The 27796-nt window shown below is 36.6% G+C and overlaps 1 protein-coding gene across 3 annotated transcripts in view; it reads left to right on the forward strand.

Annotated features, from left to right (window-relative positions):
* LOC150092739 (C2 domain-containing protein 5) overlaps positions 1–27796 on the forward strand; it is a 615319-nt gene that overhangs the window by 483029 nt on the left and 104494 nt on the right. For all 3 annotated transcript variants that reach the window (XM_090414825.1, XM_090414826.1, XM_090414824.1), the window contains exons 25-26: positions 7035–7124; positions 22966–23032. In XM_090414825.1, the coding sequence (XP_090270951.1) occupies positions 7035–7124; positions 22966–23032 (157 nt within the window). The remainder of the gene's footprint in view (positions 1–7034; positions 7125–22965; positions 23033–27796) is intronic.

Below are 27796 nucleotides of genomic sequence, written 5' to 3' on the forward strand. Positions count from 1 at the left end.
GCATATTGCATCCCTGCAGGGAGAGATTCAGAGCATTCATCTTTTCAAAAATATCACATAAGTAATGCTAGTTTTACCAAAAAATCTTCATTCACAAAATTTTTGGTATACTTGTGGCCTTCCTCTTTAAGAAAAATATAAATTTCCTGTCGCAGTTCAAATGTACAAGACAAAACATTACCACGAGAGAGCCATCACGAAGTGCTGTAGTACAACAAAGACGTGTGCTTGGATCCCATATCCTCATATAGTTTTTTGATAAACCTTGCCTTCAACGGCCGAGTTTTTATAAAGTTTACTAGATTCACTACATATTCTAACACCTGGTTCAATGTAGAACTCAAATATTTTGATGTGAGTGCTTCCCTGTGAATAATGCAATGGTCCACAGTGAATCAGGGGCTTTGCTTCAAATAAGTGCCTGCAATCCTCCATAACAGCCGGACATAGAATGAGCACCATCAGTACAGACACCAATGCACTTAGTCCACTTCAAATTATTTTCGGATATAAAAGTATCAAGGATCTCGAACAAGTCTTGAACCTTAGCACCAGCAGTGATACTTTTACAAAAGAGAAGGTCTTCTACAATGTCATTACCATCTAAAAATCGTACATAGCAAATCAAGTGAGCATCATCATTATTATCTGTGGCCTCATCCAGCTGCAACCCAAATTCCTTTCCTTTTATTTTTTCAATTAATTGATCATTGAGGTCCTCTGCTATGTGCTGTATTCTGCGACTGATAGCGTTATTGGACAAAGGCACTTTTGAAAGCAACTTCCCAGCAGACTCACCGATCATAATGTTCACCATATCTACAGCAGCCGGTAGAATGAGTTCTTCTGCGATGGTATGAGGCTTCTTATATTTTGCGATTCTATGTGCTACCTTGTAAGATGCTAGCAAAGCATTGCTTAGTATTGATGCCTGCTTATAAAAAATACTGTTTTGTTGATTTAACTCTTTTAACTTTCTGGTAAAGTAGTCACGAGATGTACTAACCATGCTGGGATGATTGGTTTCCAAATGGCATTTCAACTTACTTGGTAGCATGCACTCTGGTGCCAAAACTGTCATACACAATACACCCTGCGGCCTCCCTTCACCATTGACTTCTGGCAACGTAAAACCAAACTCCAAATAACTGTCATCATATTTTCTATATTTATGCTTCTTCACACTCTTGCCACTATTTGACGGTTTTATTTGACTCTTTAATTTCTCTCTCGCAATACTTATTACTGTTTAGTATAAACCGATCTATTTTTAAAAATACATATGAGAAGAAATACTTCAAAAACTTCTCTTGACTAAATCATAACAATATTCAGTTGATACAATCTGCAAAGACTAATTCAGCACTAATATCTATTTTTAAAAATACATATGAGAAGAAATACTTCAAAAACTTCCCTTGACTAAATCACAACAATATTCATTTGATACAATCTGCAAAGACTAATTCAGCACTAAGACCATGCGAAACCGGCAGCGTATTTATATATGAACACAAAGTACCGAGAAAGTTCGAGAAACTACTAAAACAATCGAGAAACTTAATTATTGTAGAGTGCCATCTAGTAACCATTTGTAGAGGCTTCTGCAAACAGTTATTACTAAGTCAGTTACTGGTTTGCACCAGGTCTGCTAGATGTCGCGTCCTATCACATTGAATTGGAAATAAAATTATGAAAATTTTGTAATCGGGGTGCCCCTGTGAGGAAGCCACAGCTCCCCAGGGCACTGCGGCGCATGCTTTGGGAACCACTGGTGTATGATGAGCTATGTGTATGACAACAGTGGGACCACCTAGATGAGTCTTTGACTCCATGGGATATTGGGGTAATAATAATAATAATAAATAGTTGGAATAAGTGAAACATGGTTGAATGACATCTTGAAGGAAATAGAAATGATGAGACATAATGTTTTTCTTGAAGATATGCAAGAAGGGGGGGGGGGGTGTCTGCTGATGATAAAAGGGGAATCATGTCTGTACAAGGATAAAAAAGTGATTTTGAAGCATTATGGTGTGAAGTGGAGGTTTATAGAATGAGATATTTTATGTAGTGCTGCTACAGGCAAGGGAATGTGAAGAGTGGAGACAAAGAAATATACTGGCAACTTGGCTTGACGAGCAAGCGAAGAGTGATCATTATGGGTGATTTCAGTTACGGCAATATTGATGGAATGAAGAGGTAGCATCGGGCAATAAGGAGAAGAATTTCTTGAGTTCTTAAGGGACAGCAATCATAGACAGTATGTAACGGAGGGTACACAAGGGTTAAGCGTCTTAGATCTGATTATATCATCAGACGACATGATTGTGAATGGAGTGTCTAATCTTAACTCTCCTGGCGAGAGTGACGATGACATGATCACCTGGTTTGTAGCCACTCATATGAAAACTATGAAGAAGAGATATATATAGAACTACAAGTTTGGGATTATGAAAAGCTTAGGAGCAACCAGAAGCTGTAGTGTGAATAGAGAAGTTGAGTGGAAAGAATACAGATGCTGTATGGGCATTAATCAAGTGCTATTTAACAGTAGCTGTGTGTGCCAAAGGTGAAAAGGTTAAACAAGGTAGGTGTAAAATGGATGAATGAAGAGATGATTTGTGAAAAATGGCAGAAAAAGCCTGTGGAGGCAACACAAGATGAATTTTGGGAATGATTAGTTGCCTTAAATGAACAAAGAACAAGCCAAGAAGTGACTGGGTTAGTAAAGACAGAAAAAGTGCAGTGTGAGAAGAAATGAGAAGAAATCATGCTAAGAAAAATCCTAGTGAATTTTTTTAATATGTGGCAAGTGGAAGGAAAAATGACTATGGGAGGATGATGCTAATTGATGATACAGACAGATTGGTGACCAACATGGAGGAAATAGTGGGAATATTTAGTGAACAGTTTATCAGAGTGTTTCATCCTTATGAAAGTGACATCATGAGAAACTGGAGTGTAGAGGGTATAGTGGAGGAGGGACATGGTGAATGAGCACTACATTTATGAGCAATTAATAAACTTAATGTTAATAAGGCAATATGCAGTATATCACTACATCTCGAGAGAGTGGTCTCTGGAGGAGGAGGAGGAATGAAGCTACATATTATAGGACAATCTGTGTCTGAGGTTGTTGTTAGAGAAAAGAGTTGATAATAGCAGTATTCTTTGATTGTCAACATGGGTTTGTTTGGATGTTTTGGAGGTCATGTTTTAGTAATCTGTTTACATATTACAACAAGGTGACAGATGCTCTCAATAAAGAAGATGCATATATAGTGGTGTAGTTGGATATTTCAAAGACCTTTGAATGATGTCCTTGTGATAAACTATTAGCTAAATTGAAACAGATGGGATTAGATAACTGATTGACTGTCAGACAGGTATCAGCTGGTTATATATAGAGGAGTAGTATCTTAAAAGAGAAAGGTCACCAGTGGAGTGCTACAGGGATTGTTAGTGGCCAGTGTTGTTTAACTTGTACATTATTGTCATTGGAATTAGCTTAACTGTAGATGGGCAGCTGTTTTCTGATGATTCACATTTAGGAAGAACTATAAGAAGAAGAGTAGATGTTGTGACCTAAAGGAGGATATGACAGAGTAGAGCTATCAGTTTAATTTTGCGAAGTGCAAGGTCTTGATATTTAGTAGGCAAGATATGGATGCAGAGTATATAATTAATGGAGAACTAAAGGAAGTGGAAGAGAAGTGATGGTGGGCAGAGATTTCAAGTTTAGAGGTCACATTGCTAAAATTGTACAAACATCAGAACAGATTATGGCAATAATGAGGAGGACATTGACATGCAGAAGCAAAGCAGCTATGGTTCCCTTGTATAAAGATTTGGTTGCCTGGTTTTCAGGAGGGGTTAAAAATGTATTGGAGAGAGGGACCAGAGAACAGTGGTGCACTCAGGATTTAATCTTGAAGGTGGGGAGCAAGTTGAGTAGACGGTTTGAGAATACACTATGCATTGAATACAACCTATGACTGAGCATTTGCAGTGATTGCCAATACATGATACCCGTGATCTCCTCTGGCCCAGCTTTGACAAACGAAGTAGCGCTCGGTATGCCTGAGTACTGCTTCGTTCGCCTTGCGTTCACAGCGTCAGTGATTCCTGAGAACTATAGGATACTCCCGTCTTCTGTGACCACTAATTCATAAGTAGAAATAGAAGACACGACACAACATAAATAAAAAAATGAATTTTAGTTAGGAAAAGATTTTTTTAAAATTTTCTAGTGTTTTCTTTCCTTTTTCTTTTTTTTTGGGGGGGAGGGGGGGGGGATAGGGCCCCTCGACCCCTCCCTGGGTGCGCCACTGCCAGAGAAGGTTTACTAAGTCAATGTCAAGTCTATGAAATGTCAGATATAAGGTGAGATTGAGGGAATGCAACTTATAAAGCCTCGTGAATAGAAGATAGTGGATATGATTGAGACGTATAAGTTGGTGAAGGGTTGTTATCAGCTTAATGTGGAGGAGATTTTTCATAGAGTAGAGTAGCCAATGGTAGAACGAGAGGCCATCCCTGGAAGCTGTATAAGGAGGATCTGAGCTGGGGAAGCAGATTCTTTGCAGAGAGTGATCAGTGAGTGTAATGCATTGCCTGAAAGTGTGGTAAGTGCAGAAACTCTGAACTGGTTTAAGGCTTGGTTCAGTCTTTTTTCATGAGAGAGTATAGGCCTCCTGCAAAGAGTCCTTTGACTCCATGGAGGTCAAATGTCAATATTAATAATAATATTAACATTAATATATTAATGAGCTTTAGGGATTTGGGATTAATGGTGGACAAAGTGTTGAAATTATCAAGGTATATTGCAAGAGGTGGCAAAATAGCTCAAAGGATTATTTAGATGTTGAAAAACACATTAAAGATAGGGAGGTTATTATCTTTCTTTGTATGGTTAATTCATTCATTTCATATGATGATTCAACACCCATGAACCCTTTTTACTGGGAGGTACGGCACCGCCTCAATCCCCCACTATTTTTATCCTGGCTCGGGACCGGCATAGCTGACAATTCGGACCTATGGCTGAAGGTATTGTCTTAAGTATTCCTGACTGTATCTGTGTGTGTTCATGGTGCCAGTTTGCCTGTTTGAGGGATGAAAAACCCCAGATAAACTGGGGGGGGGGGGGAACCCTGCTGTCCACGGCCAAGACTGGCTAGCTTGGCTTGGCTGAGGAAGATCCTTGAGCTCCTCACGTTGTCGATGGGAATCGAACCTAGGCCACTCCTTCCCCAGGCATATGGTTGTGAAGCACATAGCCACTAGGCTAACCGTGCGGACGTATGGTTAATGATTCTGCCACATCTTACAGATTTGAATACCTGGGTTTCTTGGGAATCAGGAAGTGGATGTGAGGATTCATAGACAAGTGACCAAGCTGGTGACAGGTGTGTGTGGAATTCTCCCTATGAAGCATAGATTGAAAGTGGGTAGGTTGTAAAGTTTAGTTGTTAGGTTTGAAAGAGGATGACATGATAGAAACTTATAAATTACTAAAGGAGTTCTATGAGATTAATATAAAAGAAAATTTCAATACATCTCAAGTAGGGAGAGAGCAAAGGGTCAAAGTGCGTGAAATTGCTGAAACTATAGGCATTTCAAAAGAACGTGTGGGATATATTTTGCATGAAGAATTGCAAATGAAAAAGCTTTGTGCAAGATGGTGCTGCGCTTGCTTGCAGCAAATCAAAAACGCACTCGCATTAAAATCTCTGAACAGTGCTTGAAGTATTTTAACAAGAATAAAACTGATTTTGTGCTTCACTTTATTACTATGGATGAGACTTGGATTCACCATTACACATCAGAATCTAAACATCAGTCAAAACAGCGGACTGGAGACGGTTGTTCAGTGCCAAAGAAGACAAAGTTGGTTCCATCAGCAGGAAAGGTCATGGCATCAGTGTTTTGGGATGCTAAAAGCATTTTGTTTATTAATTACCTTAAAAAGGGTAAAACAATAACTGGGGAATATTATTCCGATCTTTTAACCAGACTAGACAAAAAATTTCGTGAGAAAAGACCCTTTTTGCAGAAGAAAAAAAATCATCTTTCATCTGGACGATTCACCTGCCCACAAAAGTGTTTTGGCAATGGGAAAATTAAGGGATCTGCGCTGTGAATTGTTGGAACATCCACCCTATTCCCCAGATTTGGCTCCCTCTGACTTCTATCTCTTCCCAAAACTAAAACTCTTCCTCGCTGGTCAGCGTTTTTCTTTGAATCAAGAGATGATTGCAGCTGTAGATGGGTATTTTGCAGATCTTACTGAGAACCACTGCAGGGACTGGATAATGGTGCTGGAGCATCACTGGAATAAAATAGTCTTAAGGGAGATTAAGTTGAAAAATAAAAATAATTAAATAATTTTGAAATTATAAATTTGTTTTATCGTTGTTAGCCCAAGAACATTTCAGACCACGCTCGTATACTACATTGGTACTGTGTGTGGGTAGAATGCTTAATGAGCGGAGAAAGAAAGATGCAGTTTCTCATAGCCATCTGTATTCATAAGGACAGATATCTGCTTTGTCAGTCAATAATATGTTAATCATTTATGATCTGATAAAGAGCTTTTCTTTCTGTTACTGTTATGTTACTTTTTGGAATGATACCTCTTAAGGAATATTCCAGTAGTTTTGAATCTGAGATTGTTAATATTGTTTTTGTAAATGTTCTTGTTTTTCAGTAAATCATTGTAACACACTCACCATAACAAACTTCTGAAAAGTTCTGACAAAAGTTACATAGGCACAATGCCATTCCAAAAAAAATTCACCCTAATAAACTATTCACTATAGCTTATCCTGAGGAGATCCTGAAATGATATTGTAGTGAAAGTTAGATGGAAGAACTGTCTTCAAAATTCCCCTCCTAAACCATATGCATAATGTCAGCATCAGAGTAGATTTTGATGTATCTGTTGTTTGAATTAACTACTCAAAAAATGGTTTTGATACTCCCAAGTTTTTTTTAATAAAGGGGTCTTTATTAATTTGTTTATTTTTTAGAGCCTTTTTGTAAAACTAAGACGCTTGGTACCATGTTGCCTTCTTAACTTAACATTTCAAGTAGATTTACCAGAACAGGATGAAATACAGGTAAATATATAGTTTTTTATTGTAATAATTTAAATAAAAAAACTCACAGTAATATGATATATATAAATATTTTTTTATGAAGAGTTAATTTATTGAATAAAGTGATAATTTGTTAATGCTTGATTATTAACTAATATAACATTTATTTAAGCATAGCATATAGAGATTTTCTTTACTAGAAAAAATTATATAGTGCATAAGTATAGTTGTCTCCATAGCGCAATTGGAAAAACGACAGTATGTCCCACCCTTCGATTAGAAAAGGCCTAAGTTTGGTTCTCATTGTGATGAGAGGAATCTTTATATGGGAATTTTTTGATTGAAGGTGAGTCAGCCAATCTCATATGGAGGCAGCAGGTTTTTTCTTCCAGAAAATCAGGTTTTTTATCCCGCATACAAACAAATCGGTCAGAACACACACAATTTACAGACAAGCTAGTGGTGGGCAGTAGATGGCGTTGGTTTAGATGATGATAGTAGGAATGGTTCAGAGTTATTGAATTAAGTCGTGGAGATGGAGAGTTGTTGCATAGGTGTCCCCTCTCAATGAGTCTTTGGACTCCTTGGAGGTGTCATGAAATAATCATAAATGATAATAATAATAAATATGTTTAATGAGTAGCATTGCATAATCAAGAGATGCTTCTAGTGGTTGAGGTGGAGTGTAACTATGTTATAATTGTTTTTGTTGAAATATTCTAAAGATAATAAAGAGATCCTATCTTATAATACATAGATAATTTGAATTCAGCCAGAAAAGCTCAGAAATTTTCACGTCTTGTGCATAAAATAAGGATAGAAAACTTTCGCTATCACTAGTAGCACAATATATATTTAACGATGATCCTAAACAGGTCATTAAATCTATTTAATAGTACTGTGAATTTGAAAAGAAAGAATAAAACTTAATTTGCATTGATTAACATTAGATTTAAATATTTGTAGGTGGTAATTTTTAGAAAATGAATATGAAGGAATGAATGTTCCTGAAGACAATACAGAGAACTAAACATGTTGAAATATAACAGCCTGTACTATGTCTTATGTAGTCATATAGGCTTTAGTCAGGACCTTAATCATATTTCACTTGGTAGTGTGGATCGTAATACCATCATATTATAGAGAATTTGATAGAAATATATAATGAAACAAATTAGTTTTAATAACTGATTGTTTGCTGAATGACATAAATTCATGTTATGTTTGACAGTCTGATATTTTGCTAGATTTCAGACTAATCTTCATGTTAAAAAAAAAAAAAAAAAAAAAACCCCGATATAGGTGCTAGCAGTTATTATTATTAACATCTGCCTTCCATGGAGTCAAAGGATTCATTGCAGAAGGTCAGTGCTCTCTCATCAAAAAAAATTATCGAATCATGCCTTAAACCTTTTCATAGTTTCTGCACATCACCACACTTTCAGTCAGTGCATTCCACTCCCCAATCACCCTCCATATAACCTGCTTTTTACTCCCTTGCTTATACCCTTGCATAAAAAGGGAAGTGAAACAATTGAAATATTGGAAACAGTTCAAATTTTAATGGACCTGCAAACTAAAGTCCTATATTGGTACCCTCTAGTGCAGGGGTCTCAAACGCAGCAAAGGGCCAGCCAATTAGATGTATATCAGACGCAAGCCGTATTCAATAATATTCTGTGAACCAAAACACTTTGTCTACATATCAGACATGTTGGAATATTTTTTACTTCCACAAAGAAATATGCCTTCTTCTATTTTTCTTGAAAAGTTCTGCCTTCTTGATCTATTTATTTTTTTTAACTTAAAATTCAGACATTGTTGTGGGCATAAAAAATATAAGTTATTGAGGTAACTTTTTATTAACACACTATCATATTACAATGGTAACCTGTAACTTATTGACATTGTATCACGTGGCTTAAAATGGCTGCATGACAAGTAACTTCCATTTAGTGTTGCCAACATTTGATGATAAAAACATGGTACAAAGAATAAGTTTTACTTTTGTTTAAAGCTGTCATAAAACATTTAGAAGTTAGAATTTTTTCTGTTTTAATCCCGCGCAGGATGTTAGAAACATTGATTTTTAGAAAAGAAATCATTAAGGTCGTGGGCAGGATAGGAAGCCTTTGCAGGCTGTATTCGGCCCGCAAGCTGCCAGTTTGCAACCCCCTGCTCTAATGGATGAAAAGAATTTTGCAGTTCCTGGGCTAGAGTTAGTCTTAAAATGATGGCCACCCAAATTTTTGTAAGTTAATGGAGCTATGCTTGTTGGGCTTAGGGCAGTGTTATATTACTGTTGCCGACTCTAAAAATAGTCTCTCAAACTTTACTTAACACTGTAACTTTTTCCAATAATTTTTCTTGTTCTTTTCTGTTCCTGTGAAACGGTGTTTAAAGAGATGTTGCAAGCCTAACTTGCCATAACAATGGCAGTGAATGTATTTCTTTCATTCTCTAAGGTAAATGTTAACAGATCATCATGCCTGTCCATAGTAGGCCAAGTTACAAGAACAAGGCATTTACACACTGCATGTGTTGGAGGATGAAGTTTCCCCTTCAGTGAGCAGGTGAGAGTTGCTAGATTGTGTGACTGGAAAATGGCTTGGTGATTATATTTTATATATATATATTTTTTTATGTGACTCCCACTCACAAACGTAGTCAACCAATAATACATTATTACCATGGGTAGGCTAGGGATTTTTTCTATTTTTATTTGTTTTTTTTTTATTTATTTGTTACATAATCTGGAAACTCTCCTCTAGAGACATGTTTGGTCTCTAGAGGAGACCAAATGGAGAAAATATATAATGTTTTCATGCCATTTCATACCTCTAATAAGCTGGATAGAAGTCATTCTCTCACCTAAAGACAACCACAAATGTCTATGTTCATAGCAGGATTTGGACCCACAGCCTGTTAATTAGAGAGCAAATACTTTAACCACTTAGTCAACAAGGCTGGCAAATATAGTACTTTAGATTTCTTTTCCAATGTATACTGTTACATCATCGTTTTCGCCTATAAGTCACCTCTATTGTTCCCTTTGTGCCTACCGAGATATAGCTTCTGAACTGACTTTCTGGGGTTGTTTCCCATTTTGAGCTCTGAAAAAATTTATTTATTTATGCTGCGCCAGTCAGAGCTCTAGGATAGAAATTCTTATCTGGAGAAACCTTCCCAGAAGTCAAGTAATACTTTATCTAGTTTAAATAGTTAAGTAAATTTAAGAGTTCTCAGTATATAGTCATGGCCTTGACAATCTTAAATTTCCCCTTTTCCCTCTAAGCATAGTTTCGATATTTTCGTGAGTGGTAAAATTCAATCTCTTACTCAGACAAACTCAGGTATACATGGGAAAGCATATTTATTAATTATCTAAGAACTTTACAAATTAAACAACACGTACATTCAAACTAATCAAGATCAATACTAAATTACAAGTAAAGCAAGGCGATGGTAATCAAACAGGCAGGTTATTTATACACACTCATAAGAATTTTATATTCATCTACATCACAAACATGGACCTCGGTATCAAACTAGATTACTGCTACTAATGACCTATACACATTAACTTGGGTTTAGACAATTTATGAACATAGAATTCTCCCAGTCCAATTCGATCAACATAACACAGGAAACTGTCACTAAATCTCTTTCTCTTCTTCTCTGTGTCCATTTTACACATTCGTCACTAATAGATAACACATAAAATGAAGATTTGTACGTTACCACCTTGTTAGACGATTTCTCGATCCTTCTGTCTGTTCTTTGTTATGGATTGTCCCTTTGTACGGTGATCTGCCGCCACGTGGGAGTCACAGGCTCATGCCGAATTAGCCCCTTGTTTCTTCTGGGCTTACAAACTTTTCTCGTCACTACTTTTAACACAATTTACCTTCAGGGGGAATCCTTTGCTGCTTTCTCATCAGTTGAATCCAGACCGATGGCCAAAACTCAAAACACTGCCGTCATCTCGTGCTGAACGTCTTTGATTCATGCCACTCAGCAACTGGAAACACGTTGCCGCTATGCCGTCTTTAGACATCTTATCAGATATCAGCCATGCTGATCCGCTTCGGAACTACGAGCCAGAAACCCATGTGGAGGGCACACGCGACCGGGGAACACCACAGGAACCAAAACCAGATACGTAAAAGGAGAGACAAAAAGAGAGAGTCTCGAGCCATGTGAGTTCGTTTTTAAACTCTTCTATAGCGGCCTCTTCCATACTCCAAGCTTGTCTATGATGCTTTCCTATTTGCTGTCACTGAATGATGTCACCTCCTTGCTGAACGAGGATCGCTCTCTTTGGGGAATGCAAATTTCAAGCGCCTTCCACGAATGCCTACTCATCATTCGTTATGTCATCTTTGGTGGTCAAACTCCAACCTTTGAATTTTCGTTCACACGACAATACGCGATTTTATACATGGCATAGTTTAATATTGATGTTTTTGACACATTAAGATTCCATCTATATTAGACAATAACTTTAAACATAGTACACTTTAATATTTATTTCCTTCTTCGATTTCATTTTAATTTAAAATTCAACTTCTTCCTTTATATTTTCATTTCCTTTATAAGCAAAGTTAATATCTGCATCTTCACATATTATGTCTGTTTTGCCAAGAGTACAAGTGTGCTTTTGCTTGATATTGTTGTTCTTGTTAAATCTTGAATGGTGCAGTTCTATTTTTGATAGAGCCATCATTCAAGATCTAACAATACCCTTAAAATAGGGAATAGGAATGGCTATGCTTGGGTCTTGTGTTTTGGAACAGAGAAATATGAGAGACACATAGTACTTCAATTGTGTTAGAGTATTTATTATATTAGAGCCACTAAATTTTATTTTGTACATGTTAAACTGCCATCACATTTTTAATGTGTCTGACATGCATTCTCTAAAGATTAGCATTTAAATGTAATACTAATGTTAATAAATATAAGATCGTGCACTTTGGCATGATTAAACATCCAATGTCGTATTATATTGGTGGGTTTATGCTAGAAGTAATAAGTGATGAGGCTAGAGATCTTGAAGTTTCAGTAGACAGAAAGTTGACGTTCAAGGGTCACATAGCAAAACTTATAAATACAACTCGGAGAATAATTGCCATGCTGAAACGAACCTTGACATGTAAAGATGAGGAAGTCATTTTATCTCTTTATAAGGCCTTGATAAGACCTCACTTTTGTGAGCTATTGTGTGTAAGATTGGTTTCCTGGTTTCTGTAGTGATTCCGATACAGTGGAGAAAGTGCAAAGGAGATTGTCAAAAATGATATCAGGATTGTGCAATACTAATTATGAAGACAGATTGAGAATTTGTGTGCTGCAGACACTAACAAACTGGAGAAAGAGGGGTGATATGATTGAGACTTACAAACTTCTGAAAGGGTTATACAGAATTTCAGTAAATGAAATTTTTCATTTTCTAGAGGATGGGGAAAGGACACAAGGGCATCCTTGGAAGTTGAGAATGAATGCTGTCAAGAAGGGGGTGAGGGCTAGATTTTTTTCTCATAGAGTGGTGCATGATTAGAATGGATTAACACACAAAACATCATTGGATGTTGTGTGTGCACATAGTGTGAATGAATTTAGGAATAAGTGTTATATATGTTACATATCTCCCAATCCCTGCTTTTTCTTCATTCTTTACTTAAAACTGTGAATGGTCGACTGCCTTAACTATCAACTGCTGCCATTTATATATTTCTTCTAGATCTTATACTCTCACACTCTATAGTCTTACAAATTGATTCATTTTACGACTGCACCAGACTATGCATTGAGTGCGAGATTATAAGATTTTAATTTTTTATTTCCAATTCTTCCTAATTAAAACTTATTTCTAATTTACTTCCTTTAAAGCTAAATCACAATATAGAATATCCTGCAAGTCATATATACACAAACTGACAATCAAGCATACATACCTTGAGTAATTATCTCAATATCAATTTACATTATCTTCTTCTTATACCCATAAAGAGACACACTCGATGTACATTCTTGTTCAGAATTATCACATATATAACTACTTACAATTCTCGTTCAGCACTGCCTTTTACACGAATCTTTAATTTCCTGTCAAATTTCTGCTTTGGCCAAGTCATTGATTATTCCATTGCCATATAAGACTCTTAAAATGGCAGCAATGTACAGCTCATTTCGATTCCCAACAGTAGACCTCACGTGACAGTGGACTCAGGTAAGAGAAGGTGAAAACCCTAAGACTGTACAATGCTTCTCTTTTGATTACCAACAATGGACCTCACGTGGCAGCGGACCCATGTAAGAGAAGGTGAAAACCCTAAGATAAAGTCCTTCTTGACGTCTTGCCTTATATATATATATATATATATATATATATATACACACACACATACCTGGACTTCCATTGTATGCATGTGTACATCTCTTGAAATTTCCATATATGGTCACATATTGACATATATGGCAATTCTTAGAATTCCTCACTATTCTTAGAATTAGATTTACTAATTAGACATGAGTTAACATGATGACGTCATGCACCACATTATTTTAACAAAGGCTCATGGTTAATTTATTACAAATACAAAATTACTGCAGACAAAATTTGACATTTCTTTAAGTGCAGTCTCTTTAGAAAAATATGTAAAACTGAACATAAGTTAATAGTTACATATCATGAGAGATTTTACAGGTGTGACAGCTGGTGTGAATAATATGGCCTCCCTCCACCAGTTTGACTCCCTGGAGGTCTCTCTCCTAATAATAATAGTAATAAACATCATCACAGATGTTTAGTATTACATTTGACATGATTATCACAGAGGATGTATGGCATCCTCTGTGATCATTTCATTGGTCGTCCGCACAGTTGGCCAAGTCGCTATGTGCTTCACAACCATATGCCTGGGAAAGGAGTGTCCTGGGTTCAATTCTCGTTGCCAACGTAAGGTACTTAAGGATCTTTCTCAGGCATAGCCAAGTTAACCGGTCTTGGGTGTGGACAGCAGTGTTTTTCTCCCCAGTTTATCTGGGGTTTTCTCTCCCGCAAGCAGGCAAACTGGCCCAGTGAACACACACACTGATTACAGTCAGGAATACTTAAGACCCAGCCATAGGCCTGATTCGTTGGCTATGCCGGTCCCGAGCCCAGATAAAAATTTGGGGGGATGGAGATGGTGCCATACTTCCCCATAAAGGGGCCACACGGCTGTTATATCATCATACACTTAAAAAAAAAATTTCATTGGTCCATTTATTTGTGAATGCTATCTTACAGGTTACATTTATCTATGATTTCCAAACATTTCCCTACTGTTATAAGATGTACTTTTGGCTAGATGGTATAATATGAATTTTCATTGTGATGAGCTATTGTACATTTTTCCCTATGCATGAGAATTCATCTCAGTGATCATTCCCTGGTTGTTGGGTCATTCATTACTAGTCCACAAAATGGGTTACCCCAGGTCCTTTTCCAGCACTATAGTGACACCAAATGAGATGATATTATAGGACCAAAGTCCTTTTATTGTCAGACTGCTGTTTCCTCTCTCCTGATCTAAACACCTTCTGCAAGCAAGTGACAGAAATTATTCTCATTAAAGAAGCACCTCATTCTCCAATCTTTGGTTTAACAACAGGTGTACCAAGCAGTGCAAGAGAAAAAAAACAACAAATTTCACTATACCATAAGGTCTTGAAACAAGAAATCTTCCTTCGTAATCTTCATTGAAGCATATGACAAACAAAATACAGTTATCAGCAAATCTAGTTTTGACTTTGAAAGAGCCAAATACAGATAACTTACCTCTTATTGTACCAATTACAGATGAGCCTTCTTGTCCCTTCACCAGGTTTTGCATGCAGCTTCTGTTTATCTGTCCTCCCTCCCACTCCCCAGTTGTCTCTCTCTCATTAATGTACCACTGTAAAAGCACAGAGGATAAAGCTGACCTACTGACATCATTCTTCTTTTCCAGCTACTGTATAGGCAACCAAGGTACATAATCTTTCCTATATCAGTAACAGCATGCTAGATGCCTTCATTTGTACCTTAAAGTTGTGCTCCAGAACCTGTGTCTTCTGTACACTCTTTTACTTATCTTTCATCTATCCCACAGTAATGCAATCTTATATTCATTATTCCAAAAAAAGTAAAATAAAATAAAAATCTACTGTCAACCTATTAATCCATATTGGTGTCGCTTTAGTCCTCTTTAAAATAATGGAGAAAGTTATCAATACCCATCTTCTTCGCTACCTGGAGGCCCATCAGTTAATCACTAACCACCAGTATTGTTTCTTCCACTCCAGATTGAACAGATTTGCTACATTACCCACATCTGGACAAATGCCAAGGAAAGGTTTGAAGAAACCTGTGTTGTTATTTCTCTTGAAATTTCGATAGCATTGGATTAAGTCTGCATTGTGGATTGTTCAGCAGATTAGGTGAGAAGTAGAACCTGCCATCCTTTTGTGTACCTCCCAAACTCTAATTGGGTAGCCAGTTTTCTCCAGTTAATCTTTTCATATTCTCTAGTTAATCTTTGTAAAAGGAATGAATGTGAGTGTTTGGATGTGTAGTGAATTTGAGGGAAGATTGGATTTGTATAAGAGGGAAGGCCTATACTTGAATCACTGAGGGAATGTAGACTGCAGAGTTTGGTGGATAGAAGGAGAGGTGATATGATTGAGAATTTTAAACTGTTGAGAGGTGGTTACAGAGTTGACACTGGGGAGTTCTTTTGCTTGGTTGAACAGCAGGAAGGAGTGATTTTGAGTGGTTTCTTTGCATGGAGGGTGGTTGAACCATGGAATGCATTACCTGATGGAGTGGTGAGAGCGAGAATGGTCAATGAGTTCAAGGAGTGGTATGATAGACTTTGTGTTTCTTAGGAAAGACCTCCCACGATGAGTCTTTTGACTCCATGGAGGCCTGAATAATAATAATTGAATGTGTTTGGCATCAGGAGGCTTGAAAAATTATTAATTGATATAAGACCCAACAGAGAGAGAGAGAGTCAGGGAAACAGCATTCTGATGAGTGGAATCGTGAGAATCTGTGTGTAAGAGTGACAATGTCAGATAACTATGTTAATGATGGGAATTGTTATTATTATTATGGAAACGATTATGAATGGAGAAAGATTCTATGTTCATCCAGTTCGGACCTATCAAGCATGTATAATGATGTCTGCATAAGTAAGGAACTAGATAAGAACAGAGATCTTCAAGTTCTCAAACTGTGTCATGCTACCACAGACAAATACAAAAGAGCATGCAGTCAATTTGTAATGTCTATACAAAAATGCTAGGAGTCAGAAGCAAAAGAGTAGAGTTCGTTGCCTTGGTTAATATATTGGGACCTCATGTTGTAGACATTAGTGAGAGCTGGCTATCAGAAGCAGACATGCTAAATGGTATTGAGTGCAAAGGATACAATATTTTTGGGAAGGATACACAGAATAGGAGAAGAGGGAGTATGCTGCTAATGATATCAGATAACTTGAATCCTGTTAGAGTTGAGACCTATGACTGCAATCTAGTAACAGTTTTTCAAGCGGCAGAGTTTGAAGCCATCTCATGTGAGGTGGATAATAAGATTAAATACATAGTTGGGTGTTGTCACAGACTTGTGGATCAGTTTGCTAGTGACAAAGAAATGCATCTCCAAATAAATACGATGGGTGCAAAAAGAGTAATCATAATGGGGAACTTTAATTATCCACATATTGATTGGGTAGCAGTATAATCTCATGAGAAGAATGAAAATGCATTTATTGAGCTGTTGCAGGACAACTTCCTCAAGCAGCATGTGACAGAAGGAACTCATGGTCAAAGAGTGTTAGATCTGATAATAGTGTCAGGGAGGTTTCAATTAAATACATAACCATTCTGACTCTAGTTGGTGACAGTGATCATGTGGTACTCACTCGGGAAGTGGCTATGTTTATGAATGTTCTATTCAGTAAACGTTACATGCTGAACTACAAAACAGGAAATTATGACTTCCTGAGGGGTATACTGGGTTCTGTACCATGGTATCAGTTATTGGATGGAAAGGACATTGACAGTGCGTGGGAAGTGCTTAAAAAATACTTAAATGATGCGATATCAGAATGCGTTCCTAGAGTTCAAAGAATAAATAAAGTAGGAGTGAAATGGATGTGTAATCTAATTAAGCAAGAGATTCATAAGAAAAAGATGACATGAAAGGAATAGCATGTGCATAAGAATGTTGTCAGTTATGATAATTATAAGCAGCATGCCAGAAAAATCACAAATGTTGTATGGAAAGCTGTCCGAGTATGAAAAGAAACTAGCTCTGCAAGTTAAAGACAACCCAAAAGAATTCTGTCATTATGCTGTAAGTAAAAGAAAGAATGAATTTGAAAGAATAACTCTACTGAATGTAGATGGTATGGGAATGACTAATGCAGAAGTGATTGTTCAACTAATAAGCAGCCATTTTGCTAAAAGATGTCAACCTGGTATATGCAACTTTGAATTCACTGTTACCTCTTCACCATATGGGAAAATTTGTGGAGGAGGAGGAAGTACTAGAGCTGTTGCACAACTGAATAAGAAGGATAAATGATTTGAGTTTACATAAGGAGTATGTAAGGGCAGATATCAGGAGGTTGTTCAGAAGAGTGAAAGAAAACAGTTTAGTGGAAAAGGTTGTCAGCATTTTGCTGAGGTATGACAATGACGAGTTGAGACTGACAGCTGGAATCGTGAATGGTATTCTAGCGGAGCTGTGTGAGGAGAAGGAGGGTAGTACAGTTTGTGGATGTATTGCATGTGTTTGAGAGAAGAATGGAATTATACAGTCATGATGGATTTCATATAAATGTATTTGGAGTGAGTGTACTCAGGGAAAGTGTTGCTAAATAGAAGTACAGTGTGTGCTGCATGCAAGAGATCAAAAGTAAGAGACGAAGTGAAAGAGCAGGAGAGTGGTATTGAAGAGACAGGAGTGCTTGGCAGTGGAAACAATGGTAGTGTGAGAGAAGAAAGAATGGGAAAACAAGAGGAACAGGGAAATGGGGGTGGTAGCCTGGGTAGAAAGTGAATGTTGAAAGTAACAGTGAATGTGTGTATGAAGATGGAGTATATTGCGATGGGGTTGGAGAACTTGAGACTGAGCAGATATATGTGGTAAGTGGTGGGGAAATCGCAACCAAACTTGGGTAGGACTGGTTATAGACCTAAAAATGAACTGCTATGTTTGTTTACAAATGCCAGAAGTATCAGAAATAAGGGGGATGAAATGGTTTCAGTGATTGAGTTTATTTGCTCCAAAATCATTATAATAAATGAAACGTTTGAATGAAGATGATATCGTAACGGGATTAGAAATGGAAGGATACAGTATTTTTCACTAGGATAGAAAGGGCAAGAAGGAAGGAGGAGTGCTGCTGATGATAGCAGGGGAGGGAAATAGTGGTACTGGTTATGAGGCAGTGTGATGTAGTGTGGAAGTTGGCAAGAAGACATATTTAGTTGGATGTTATTATAGGCCAGGGAATGTGGAGGGTGGTAATGAAGAAATGCATAAACAACTTGTATTAGTGAACAAAGGAAGGATAATTATTATGGGTGATTTTAATTATATCTGTTAGATTGGAATGAAGAAATAGCATTTGGGAATAAGGATAATGAATTTATTGAATTTTTGAGAGATAACTATCTCAGGCAGCATGTAAAGAAGAGCATGCAAGAATCGAGAGCTTTAGATCTGATCATATCATCAGAGAATGTAATTTTGAGTGGGGTTTTACACTTTCTTAATATTAATAAATAATATTATTTATTAATATTAATTTCCAGCATGCGGCAACAGTTTTTAATTGGTAAACCACCAACTACTGTATGTACCTTGTATTCCTGTTCCTTTGATTTGCTTTGTTTCCACACACTGATGATGTACTGTTATTTTCAGTACAAAATATCTGTACTTTCATTTCATTAAAGCTAATTACTGTGGTTATCATGTTATTTATTGCTTAGAGAAACATGAGAGATGTAGTACTTTAATTATGTTATAGTATTTATTATATGAGAAGCACTAAATTTTATTTTGTGAGTGTTAAATTGGCGTCACATTTTTAATGTGTCTGACATGCATATTTCTCTCAAGATTAATATTAAATGTAATACTAATATTAATAAATATAAGATCATGTACTTTGGTGTGATTAAATATCTGATGTCGTATTTTATTGAGGGGTGCTTAAGGGTCAAAGCTGTATAACTGAGAGGAGACCTCCACATAGCCTTTAATGGAATGCGGAGAACCGACCAGGGCTTCTGACCTAATGTCCAATACTCACCTTCTCGTGGTGCACCCTGTTGGGTATCGACCTGGATACTGAACGAACGAGGATGGGCTGGCAATTTGGGATTTAGCTGACCAAATTGTATTCTTATTGGCTTAAACCAATATACAAAATGATGGTACAACATGACAAAATTTCATGCCGGCTGGGGCGTTGCCCAGTTAAACAAGTCACTTGTTGTTTTCGCCAGGGACCCAGGGCAAACAGCAAAAAGTCAGCTACTGGAACAAATCTGAAAGCACACCACAACTCAACATCACCAGAGTTAAAAATCAGTACTATCAACATAAGAAGCTTGAATGGCAAAGAAATGGAGCTAGCTGAGGTCGACATAATAGGGGTGACTGAAACAAAAATGACAAAAACTGGTGAGATCTTTCTGAGCAATTAATATACAAATAAACGTTCACAGGTCGTTATATTCTTAAAGAATCAGCCCATCATCCATGTCAAAAAACAGGAATTATAAAATGCCTCATCAGAAGAGCCAAAACTAATTGTTCTACTTTTGATTATCTACAGAAAGAACTTTCTACTATCCAGCAACACATGAAACTCAATGGCTTTTCTGAAAAAAAGTACTCAACATCTTCTTCTCAATTCTTATAATCCTCCACAAAACAACAAAGTTTTAATATGTCGAGTGCCTATTCCTTATATCTCTGGTATTTCAGAACCTATTGCAAGAATTTTAAAGAAATATGATTTAACACCTATGTATTCACCTATTAACAAATTGTCTTCTCATTTTCCTTCTCCTAAAGACAAACACTCAACTTTAGCTCTTCCTGGAGTTTATCAAATTCTTGCAACTGTGATCTCTCCTATTTTGGACAGATTGGACGTTCTCTTGAAAAAAGAATCCAAGAACATCAATCCTCCATTCTTCACAACAAACCTGAAAAGTCTGGATTGGCTCAACACGGGATTGAAACTGACCACAGCATCTTTTGGTACAGGACTCGCGTCTTACATAGATCCCATTATAGGTTCGAACGTTTGTTCAAGGAAAGCGTGGAGGCCTTGCTCCATTGTCCCAACCTGAATCGTAATGACTGTATATCTATATCAAAAATCTGGGAAAGTCTAATCAAGATTACTCATTAATTTTTTTTTTTCCACCTTGTCTCTACTTCAAAATATTCCGTTTCATACTTAGTGATATAACATCACGCGGCATGTTCTATTTTTAACAATCTATTATTAGTATTCTAGCTCATATTTTTTTAAAACTGTTCTTGTAATACCACTGAGGATGGTCTGCTATTTCCAGACCGAAATATTTGGTTAAATAAATATCTTTCTTGTGGTTACGTGCATATATCATTCAGTCTTACGACAATTAATTGAGAAAGCATGGGAATATAACAAAGATCTGTATTTAAGTTTCGTCGATCTGGAAAAGGCATACGACAAACGTGCCAAGGGAGAATTTATTCAATACACTACAGTTATATGGTGTTGATAGAGCATTATATCAAGCAATACTTAGTCTTTATTTGAGTTGCAAGTCAGCAGTTAGAACTGAAGGAAGTACAGGAAGATGGTTTAATGTTAAATCTAGTGTGAGACAAGGATGTACATTATCCCCTCTGTTATTCATTATCTATATGGATCAAATTATGAAGGAAAGTGGTATTAAACATGATATCAGAATTGGAGATGTTCATGTCAGCTCTTTGCTTTATGCAGATGATGTTATACTTCTAAATAAATCCGCTACAAGTTTGCAAGATTCCCTGACTAAATTGAATAACTGTTGTAATAGATATGGTATGAAGGTCAGCAATAAAAAGACAAAGGCAATCAAAATTATTAAAATCATTGAAAATGTCAATTGTGTTTTGAATGGGAACCTGTGGAACAAGTAAAACATTTCAGCTACTTAGGCACGATTTTTAGTGAAGATGGTAAATTAAATATGGAAATAGACAACAGAATCGACAAAGCTGGTATTGTAGGAAGTCAATTGAATAAATTCATATGGAATAAGAGAGAAATTAGTCGGAACACTAAATTAGCTGTATACAAGACAGTGTTCAAACCTGTTTTAACTTATGGATCTGAGAGCTGGGTCAGAAGTAAAACACTTGACCAAAGACTGGAGACCACAGATATGAGAGTCCTGAGAAAGATTAGACGCGTGAACAGATTGCATCAATGGCAATATCATATTAAAAATGAAGATATTAGGAAAGAACTTGACATTGTCAGCATCCAGGAATGCGTTCAGAGTTAATCTTAGGTGGTATGGTCACTTGAACAGAATGGGCGAGGAAAGATTAGCAAAACAAGTGTTCTTTGCCAGGTTGGCAGGAAAACGACCCAGAGGAAGACCAAGATATAGGTGGACTGATATGGTACAAAGTGCCTTAGACAATAGAAATATAAGATCTGATGATGATGTTGGAGTCTTGACAAGTAACAGACTGATTTGGAGGAAAATTGTAGATAGGAAGTTAGCAATGATGTAAATTTTTAATTAAGTACTATCATATCCTGCACCACCCTTGAGGGTGCATGTCAGGAATTTGATGATGATGATGCATTTTATTGATGGGATTATGCTAGAAGCAACTGATGAGGTTAGGGATCTTAGAGCTTTAGTAGACAGGAAGTTGAAGTTCAAGGGTCATGTAGCAAAAATTATAAATGCAACTCAGAGAATAATTGATGTGAAACGAACCTTGAATTTGTAGGCCTTCAGAGACTAGCAAACAACAGAAAGAGGCTACCAATTTCCATCAAGAGAAAGAGGATGATGATTGGGACTTGCAAACTTTTGAAAGGGTAATACAGAATTTCAGTGGATGGAATTTTTCATTTTCTGGAGGTTGGGGAAAGGACGCAATGGCATCCCTGGAAGTTGAGAATGATTGATTGGAGTGAATTGGCTTTATGTGTTGTGTGGAAGTAGTGTAAATGAATTCAAGAACAGGGATGATAGCTGATGCAAATAGTATAGCCTCCTTCATGAGTTCCTGACTCCCTGGAGTCAGGAAGTATTATTATAATATTAATAATAATAATAATATCATGGTGAATGCTTCTTTTCATATTTCTTCCCCAAAGCAAGAGCATTATCACATATCCTCTTTATACTATATATAAATAATCTCTTACTGACAAATATCTATCTATAGTTTTGCTGATCATTTACTCTGTCTCGAGAAGTCTCATGCCTGAGGCACAATATTTCTTGAGAACAGTTGAATTGATTTTGATGTAACTTAATATTTAAGACTTAGAAATAATTATTGAACAGTTATGATTTAAAATAAAAAAAATCCAACCATAATGACTACTATGAACAGAATGCAGTGGCTGACCATTGGGAAACAGCATTTTAATCACTCCATGGGGTACTATATTACCCACACTGTGAATGAATCTTTTTTATCATTTGCTTGTTAATTATCATGCCAATTAAGTAACGTGTTTTATTGCAGATACGCCTGCAATGTTACGTTGTATCTTTTCTAATTTTTACCGCCTGATTTCAGGTATCTGTTCTTGGTATCGCTGTTGGATTGGGAGATCCTGGTTTAACAACAAAATGCAACAAGCTGAGTATGTTTTTTTTATTACTAAACTTAAAAGTTTGTAAAAGTTAAATAAATTAGAAAATATTTTATTACTTCGTTAATAAATGCTTTGTTACATTTAGTACTCTAATATTATTTTAATTACTTATCTGTGTTATCTAGGAGGCAATTGCCTCACACCATGATGATGGTAGCACTATACTTAAATTCAGAATTGGACTGTTACAGGAAAATAGTATATGAGATTTATATACACAATGCCTTGAGCAGAAATTGAATTTAACCAGAGAGGGATCTATGTCTGTGTTATATGATCATTTTAAGAAATGGGTACATGATTGCTGAAGATGTCCTTGAAAGAGAAGGTAAGAGATGAGTAAATATAGAATGAATGAGTCAACAAGTGGAGGAGAAGATAGAAGAAAAGAACAGAGCATGCAGTGATGATAAGTGGTAAAACCCTTCAAGATAAAGCAGAGTACAATATTAAGAGAAGAATGAAAATAATGGAAAAGAAACATTGAAAATATCATCTGCATCGTGAATGGAGAACCTATAGAACAAATGAAACATTTCAGCTACTTAGGCACAATTTTTAGTGAAGTTGGTAAATTGAATATCGAAATAGACAACAGAATCAATAAAGCTCGTATTAGGAAGTCAATTGAATAAATTTATATGGAATAATTTAGTCAAAATACTAAATTAATTGTATACAAGACAATGTTCAAACTAATTCTAACTTATGGATCTGAGAGCTGGGTTAGAAATAAAACACTTTACCAAAGACTAGCGACTACAGATATCAGAGTCCTGAGAAAGATTAGGGGCCTGAACAGATGGCATCAATGACAAGATATTAGGAAAGAACTTGACATTGTTAGCATCCAGGAATGTGTTAGTAGAGCTGATCTCATATGGTTCTCATATGGAAAAAGACCCAGAGGAAGACCAAAATATATGTGGATTGATACAGTAAAAAGTGCCTTAGAAAACAGAAATATAAGATCTGATAATGTTTCAGTCTTGACAGATAACAGATTGATTTTGAGGAATATTGTTGATAGAAAGTTAGTAATGATGTAAGTTTTTCATGTAGTATTATCATAATATCCTGTACACCACCGTCAAAAATTTGATGATGATTATGATGATGAAAAGAAGGTGATTAAGACTGAAGAAGAAGTGTGGGGGAAAAAAAGTGCAGTAAAATTGAACACCTAGTGTGGTAGTGTCACTCCTCTTCAGGGACCTGGTAATTTGTATAAAGGTAAGAGTCCTGTATGGATCTCAAACAAGACTTAAGATCACTATCTTTCAAGATTTTTAAGATTATAGGGTGGAATATCAAGGAGATCAGAGGTTATTGATATATCAGAGGAAGTGACAGTATAGGAAGTGATGTTGGGCAATCAAGCATAAAAGAATGGAAAGGCAGATGGACTCAGCAGAATGGCTGTAGAAATGTTCAAGTATGGTGATAGTAAATTATTACAGGCTCAAACAGTGACAACAAAGTGACTGCAAGTGTGGATGTCCCTTTTGAGCAGAATTTGTTATATATGTGTCATCCATCTATCTTTAAGAAAGCAATAAGAAACATCCTAAGAATTATAGAGAAATAAATGTCACTGTCATTTTTTTTTTTAATTTAGCAGGATATTTAGTTGAATTATTATAACTAGAATTGAATTCAAGATATCCCCAATAATGTCTGAAGATCATTCTGGTTTTAATTAAAGGTCTTGTATGGATATGGCATTTTCTTTATGCTAAATATTCCAGAAAACGATTGCTAAAAATAAAAAACTCCATTTGATTTTTGTGAATTGAAGAAAGCTTATGATACTATCCAGTGCTTTTTTTTCTGGAAAAAAAGCTGCCGGTACTCACCATGAAGATGTTATTACAGCAACTTCCACACTTTTAACATATCCTCCAATATACCCTTGTCATTTCGCTTTGTTGGCATGCTTTGTGCGCTGCACTCTCCTTATGATCATAAATCTTTTTTCTTAATGACATTAACTGTTGTTTGCGAGATTCTCCAAAATGACTGATTTTACCATTTGACAACTCCGCTGAAATTTTCGTTCCCATGTGTTTATCGATGATAAGACTTCCGACATCACAACACCCTTTGCAGCCCAACATTTTATTCTTGACATACAGTCACTCGTTTCTCAAGCAGAAGTCATTTTTCTGCAAAAATGTTCAACATTTGGGCCAATCATTATTAGAAGCTGCTTCCTTTTGACCACGTGGATCTTCGTCTTGGTTTCGTGATCCTCTTCACCAAGTTTATTTTCAGTGCTAGTTTTCTGTTTTACAGGATCACAGTAGATTCAACAATTTCTGCTTCTTCAGCCTTACTTTTTTTTTCTCATTGGCATAAAGTAACTACTTATTTTACTCATTTTGAACAATGATTGCACTGATTTAACTTAGATTAATTCAAAACTCATATGAACACCTGCCTGTTGCAGAGTGAATATAGAATTGATAAACTGATATTGGAAGCAATTGGAAGTGAACACAACTTCCTGTTTCCGGTTACATACCAACCTATGAAACAGGAAAGCAGGGTACCAACTTATGAGTAATCAAAACTGAAAATTCAATTCGTGAACACAATACCACCTACCGGAATATTTATAATACATTTTTCTGTCAATAAATCGCAAATTTTTAAAAACTTAAGGAAAAAGGTGCCGGTACTGTGTACCGTTGCGTACTGCCAGAAAAAAAGCACTGATACTATCCCATAGAAGAGAATGTGACAAGCATTGAAGAGAGCAGGCTGGACAGTTATCCACTGAACAACTAAGGAAATGCTTAGGAGCAGCAATTGTGGAAGCCAGAAAAACTGCCAAAATTGTATCAGAATCATTAAAACGTGTTTTTTTTTTGTTCTGTTTTTTCCCCGTGTGTGTTTTCTTGAATTTAGGGACAGCAGAATGTTGCTTGTCTAGGGACAGCATATACCCTACCAACAAGTTCTGAAAGCAGGTGCAGATGAAGGAATAGCAGAGATGGAGCAAAGGATGTACCAGAAATCTTGATCTGCTATAGAGATTGGTGAAAAATTTTCTGAGGAATTTAAAACTAGGGATGTCCACTTTTTCTATCACCTTCTCCCATTTTATGAAAAATTTCTTCTACATTGACAGGGCTTGGCAAACTGCATTTCTTCGATCTGTCTTCATATCCCACATCCCAGTTACCATCTTAGTCTTCTTTGGATCCTTTTAAGTATATCCAAATCACCATGAAAACAAGGGAACAAAATCTGTGCACAATAATCAATATGAGGCCTGATCAAGGGCCTTATACAGTGGAACCAGAACCTAAGGTTCTCTGCTTATTGCCATAAACTGATGTGATGACTTAACGTTTGCAATGTTATCTCTGAACTTTAAATCCTTTTCCACCACCGATCCAAGGCCTCTTATCTTTTCAACTTCCTCCAAAATTTTCCCACCAAGCATATACAGGGTGTTCGGGATAAATTTGACAGTTTCGTAAGGAAAAAGAAAATCTTCTTTGTATCTATTAAATTTAATGAATTGACAAAAAAACATTACAGGCAGAGTTAATTACAATACTATCAACAAGATTTACTCAAAATAACCACCATTAGCATCGATCACAGCTTCAATTCTGCTTCGGAACCTCGAACAAGCTGATGCTACAGTCTCCCTGGGAAGGGCCGCAAAAACTGTTTTAATTTTATCCATTAACTGGGCTTTTGTATTACTGGAAGTGCGATTGGTGTCTTTTTCAACTGCGCCCCATACAAAATAATCCATGGGGTTAAGGTCTGGGGAGTTTGGAGGCCAAACATTTGGACTGGTGAAGTCGTAGAAATTTTCAGACAACCATTTTTGACTTTTCCCAGAGGTGTGGCAAGGGGCCGAATCCTGCTGCCATACATACGGCCTACCATTGGCTACCCTTGTTATCCAGGGCTTGACTACAGTTAGCAACTCCACGAACAAAGCCCGAATTCCAATGCCAGGGTTCTTCAACACCTGTTCCTGCAGATTTGCGAGGAATTCTGCTGTACGAACGCAATCAGATCGTCTGCTAGGGATCTTTCTTCTTGCTACATCCTCGTAGTCACCATTGCAAGTCTCTAGTTCATGCCTGATTGTTTTTACTGTATTCAGGGAGCATTGGGCAGCAGTCGTAATATCCTTATTTTGATGGCGGGCACGAATCATCATGATACAAGTTATTCTCTTCCATGATTCAGGTGGGTTCCAGCTATCCATCCTTTCTGACATCTTGTATATGAATGAAGAAGGGTCCAAACTTTTAAATGAAGAGAAGTGTGTGTTAATACATGTAACTTACGGAAAAATATAATTAATTATAAATATGTCAAATTTATCCCGAACACCCTGTACTTTGAATACCACACTTTTCAACATGGAACTGATAGTTCTACACTGTTGCCTACTCACACAATCTATTCAAATTCGCTGTAAGGCTCACATCTGCTTGATTCATCATCACTCTTCCCAGTGTTACATTGTCTGCAAACAGTTGTATGTCACCATTTAAACCTGTTCCAATATCATTAATATACAAATTAAATAACAATGGTTCCAGGACAGATCCATATCCATTGCAAGACTGTTGTTAAACAGGTAGGCCAAGGCTGATGCCGACTCTCTAGAACATTGCCATATTGACATCTAACATACTCAAGCTTAACCAACTCCTCTCAACTATCTGAGAGCCAGTTGCCTATTCATCTCAGTAATCTATCACTCGATCCCATCTG

The sequence above is a fragment of the Typopeltis vanoorti genome, chromosome 25 (assembly GCF_054136105.1).
Source record: "Typopeltis vanoorti isolate ZY-2024b chromosome 25, IOZ_Tvanoo_1.0, whole genome shotgun sequence".
NCBI lineage: Eukaryota > Metazoa > Arthropoda > Arachnida > Uropygi > Thelyphonidae > Typopeltis > Typopeltis vanoorti.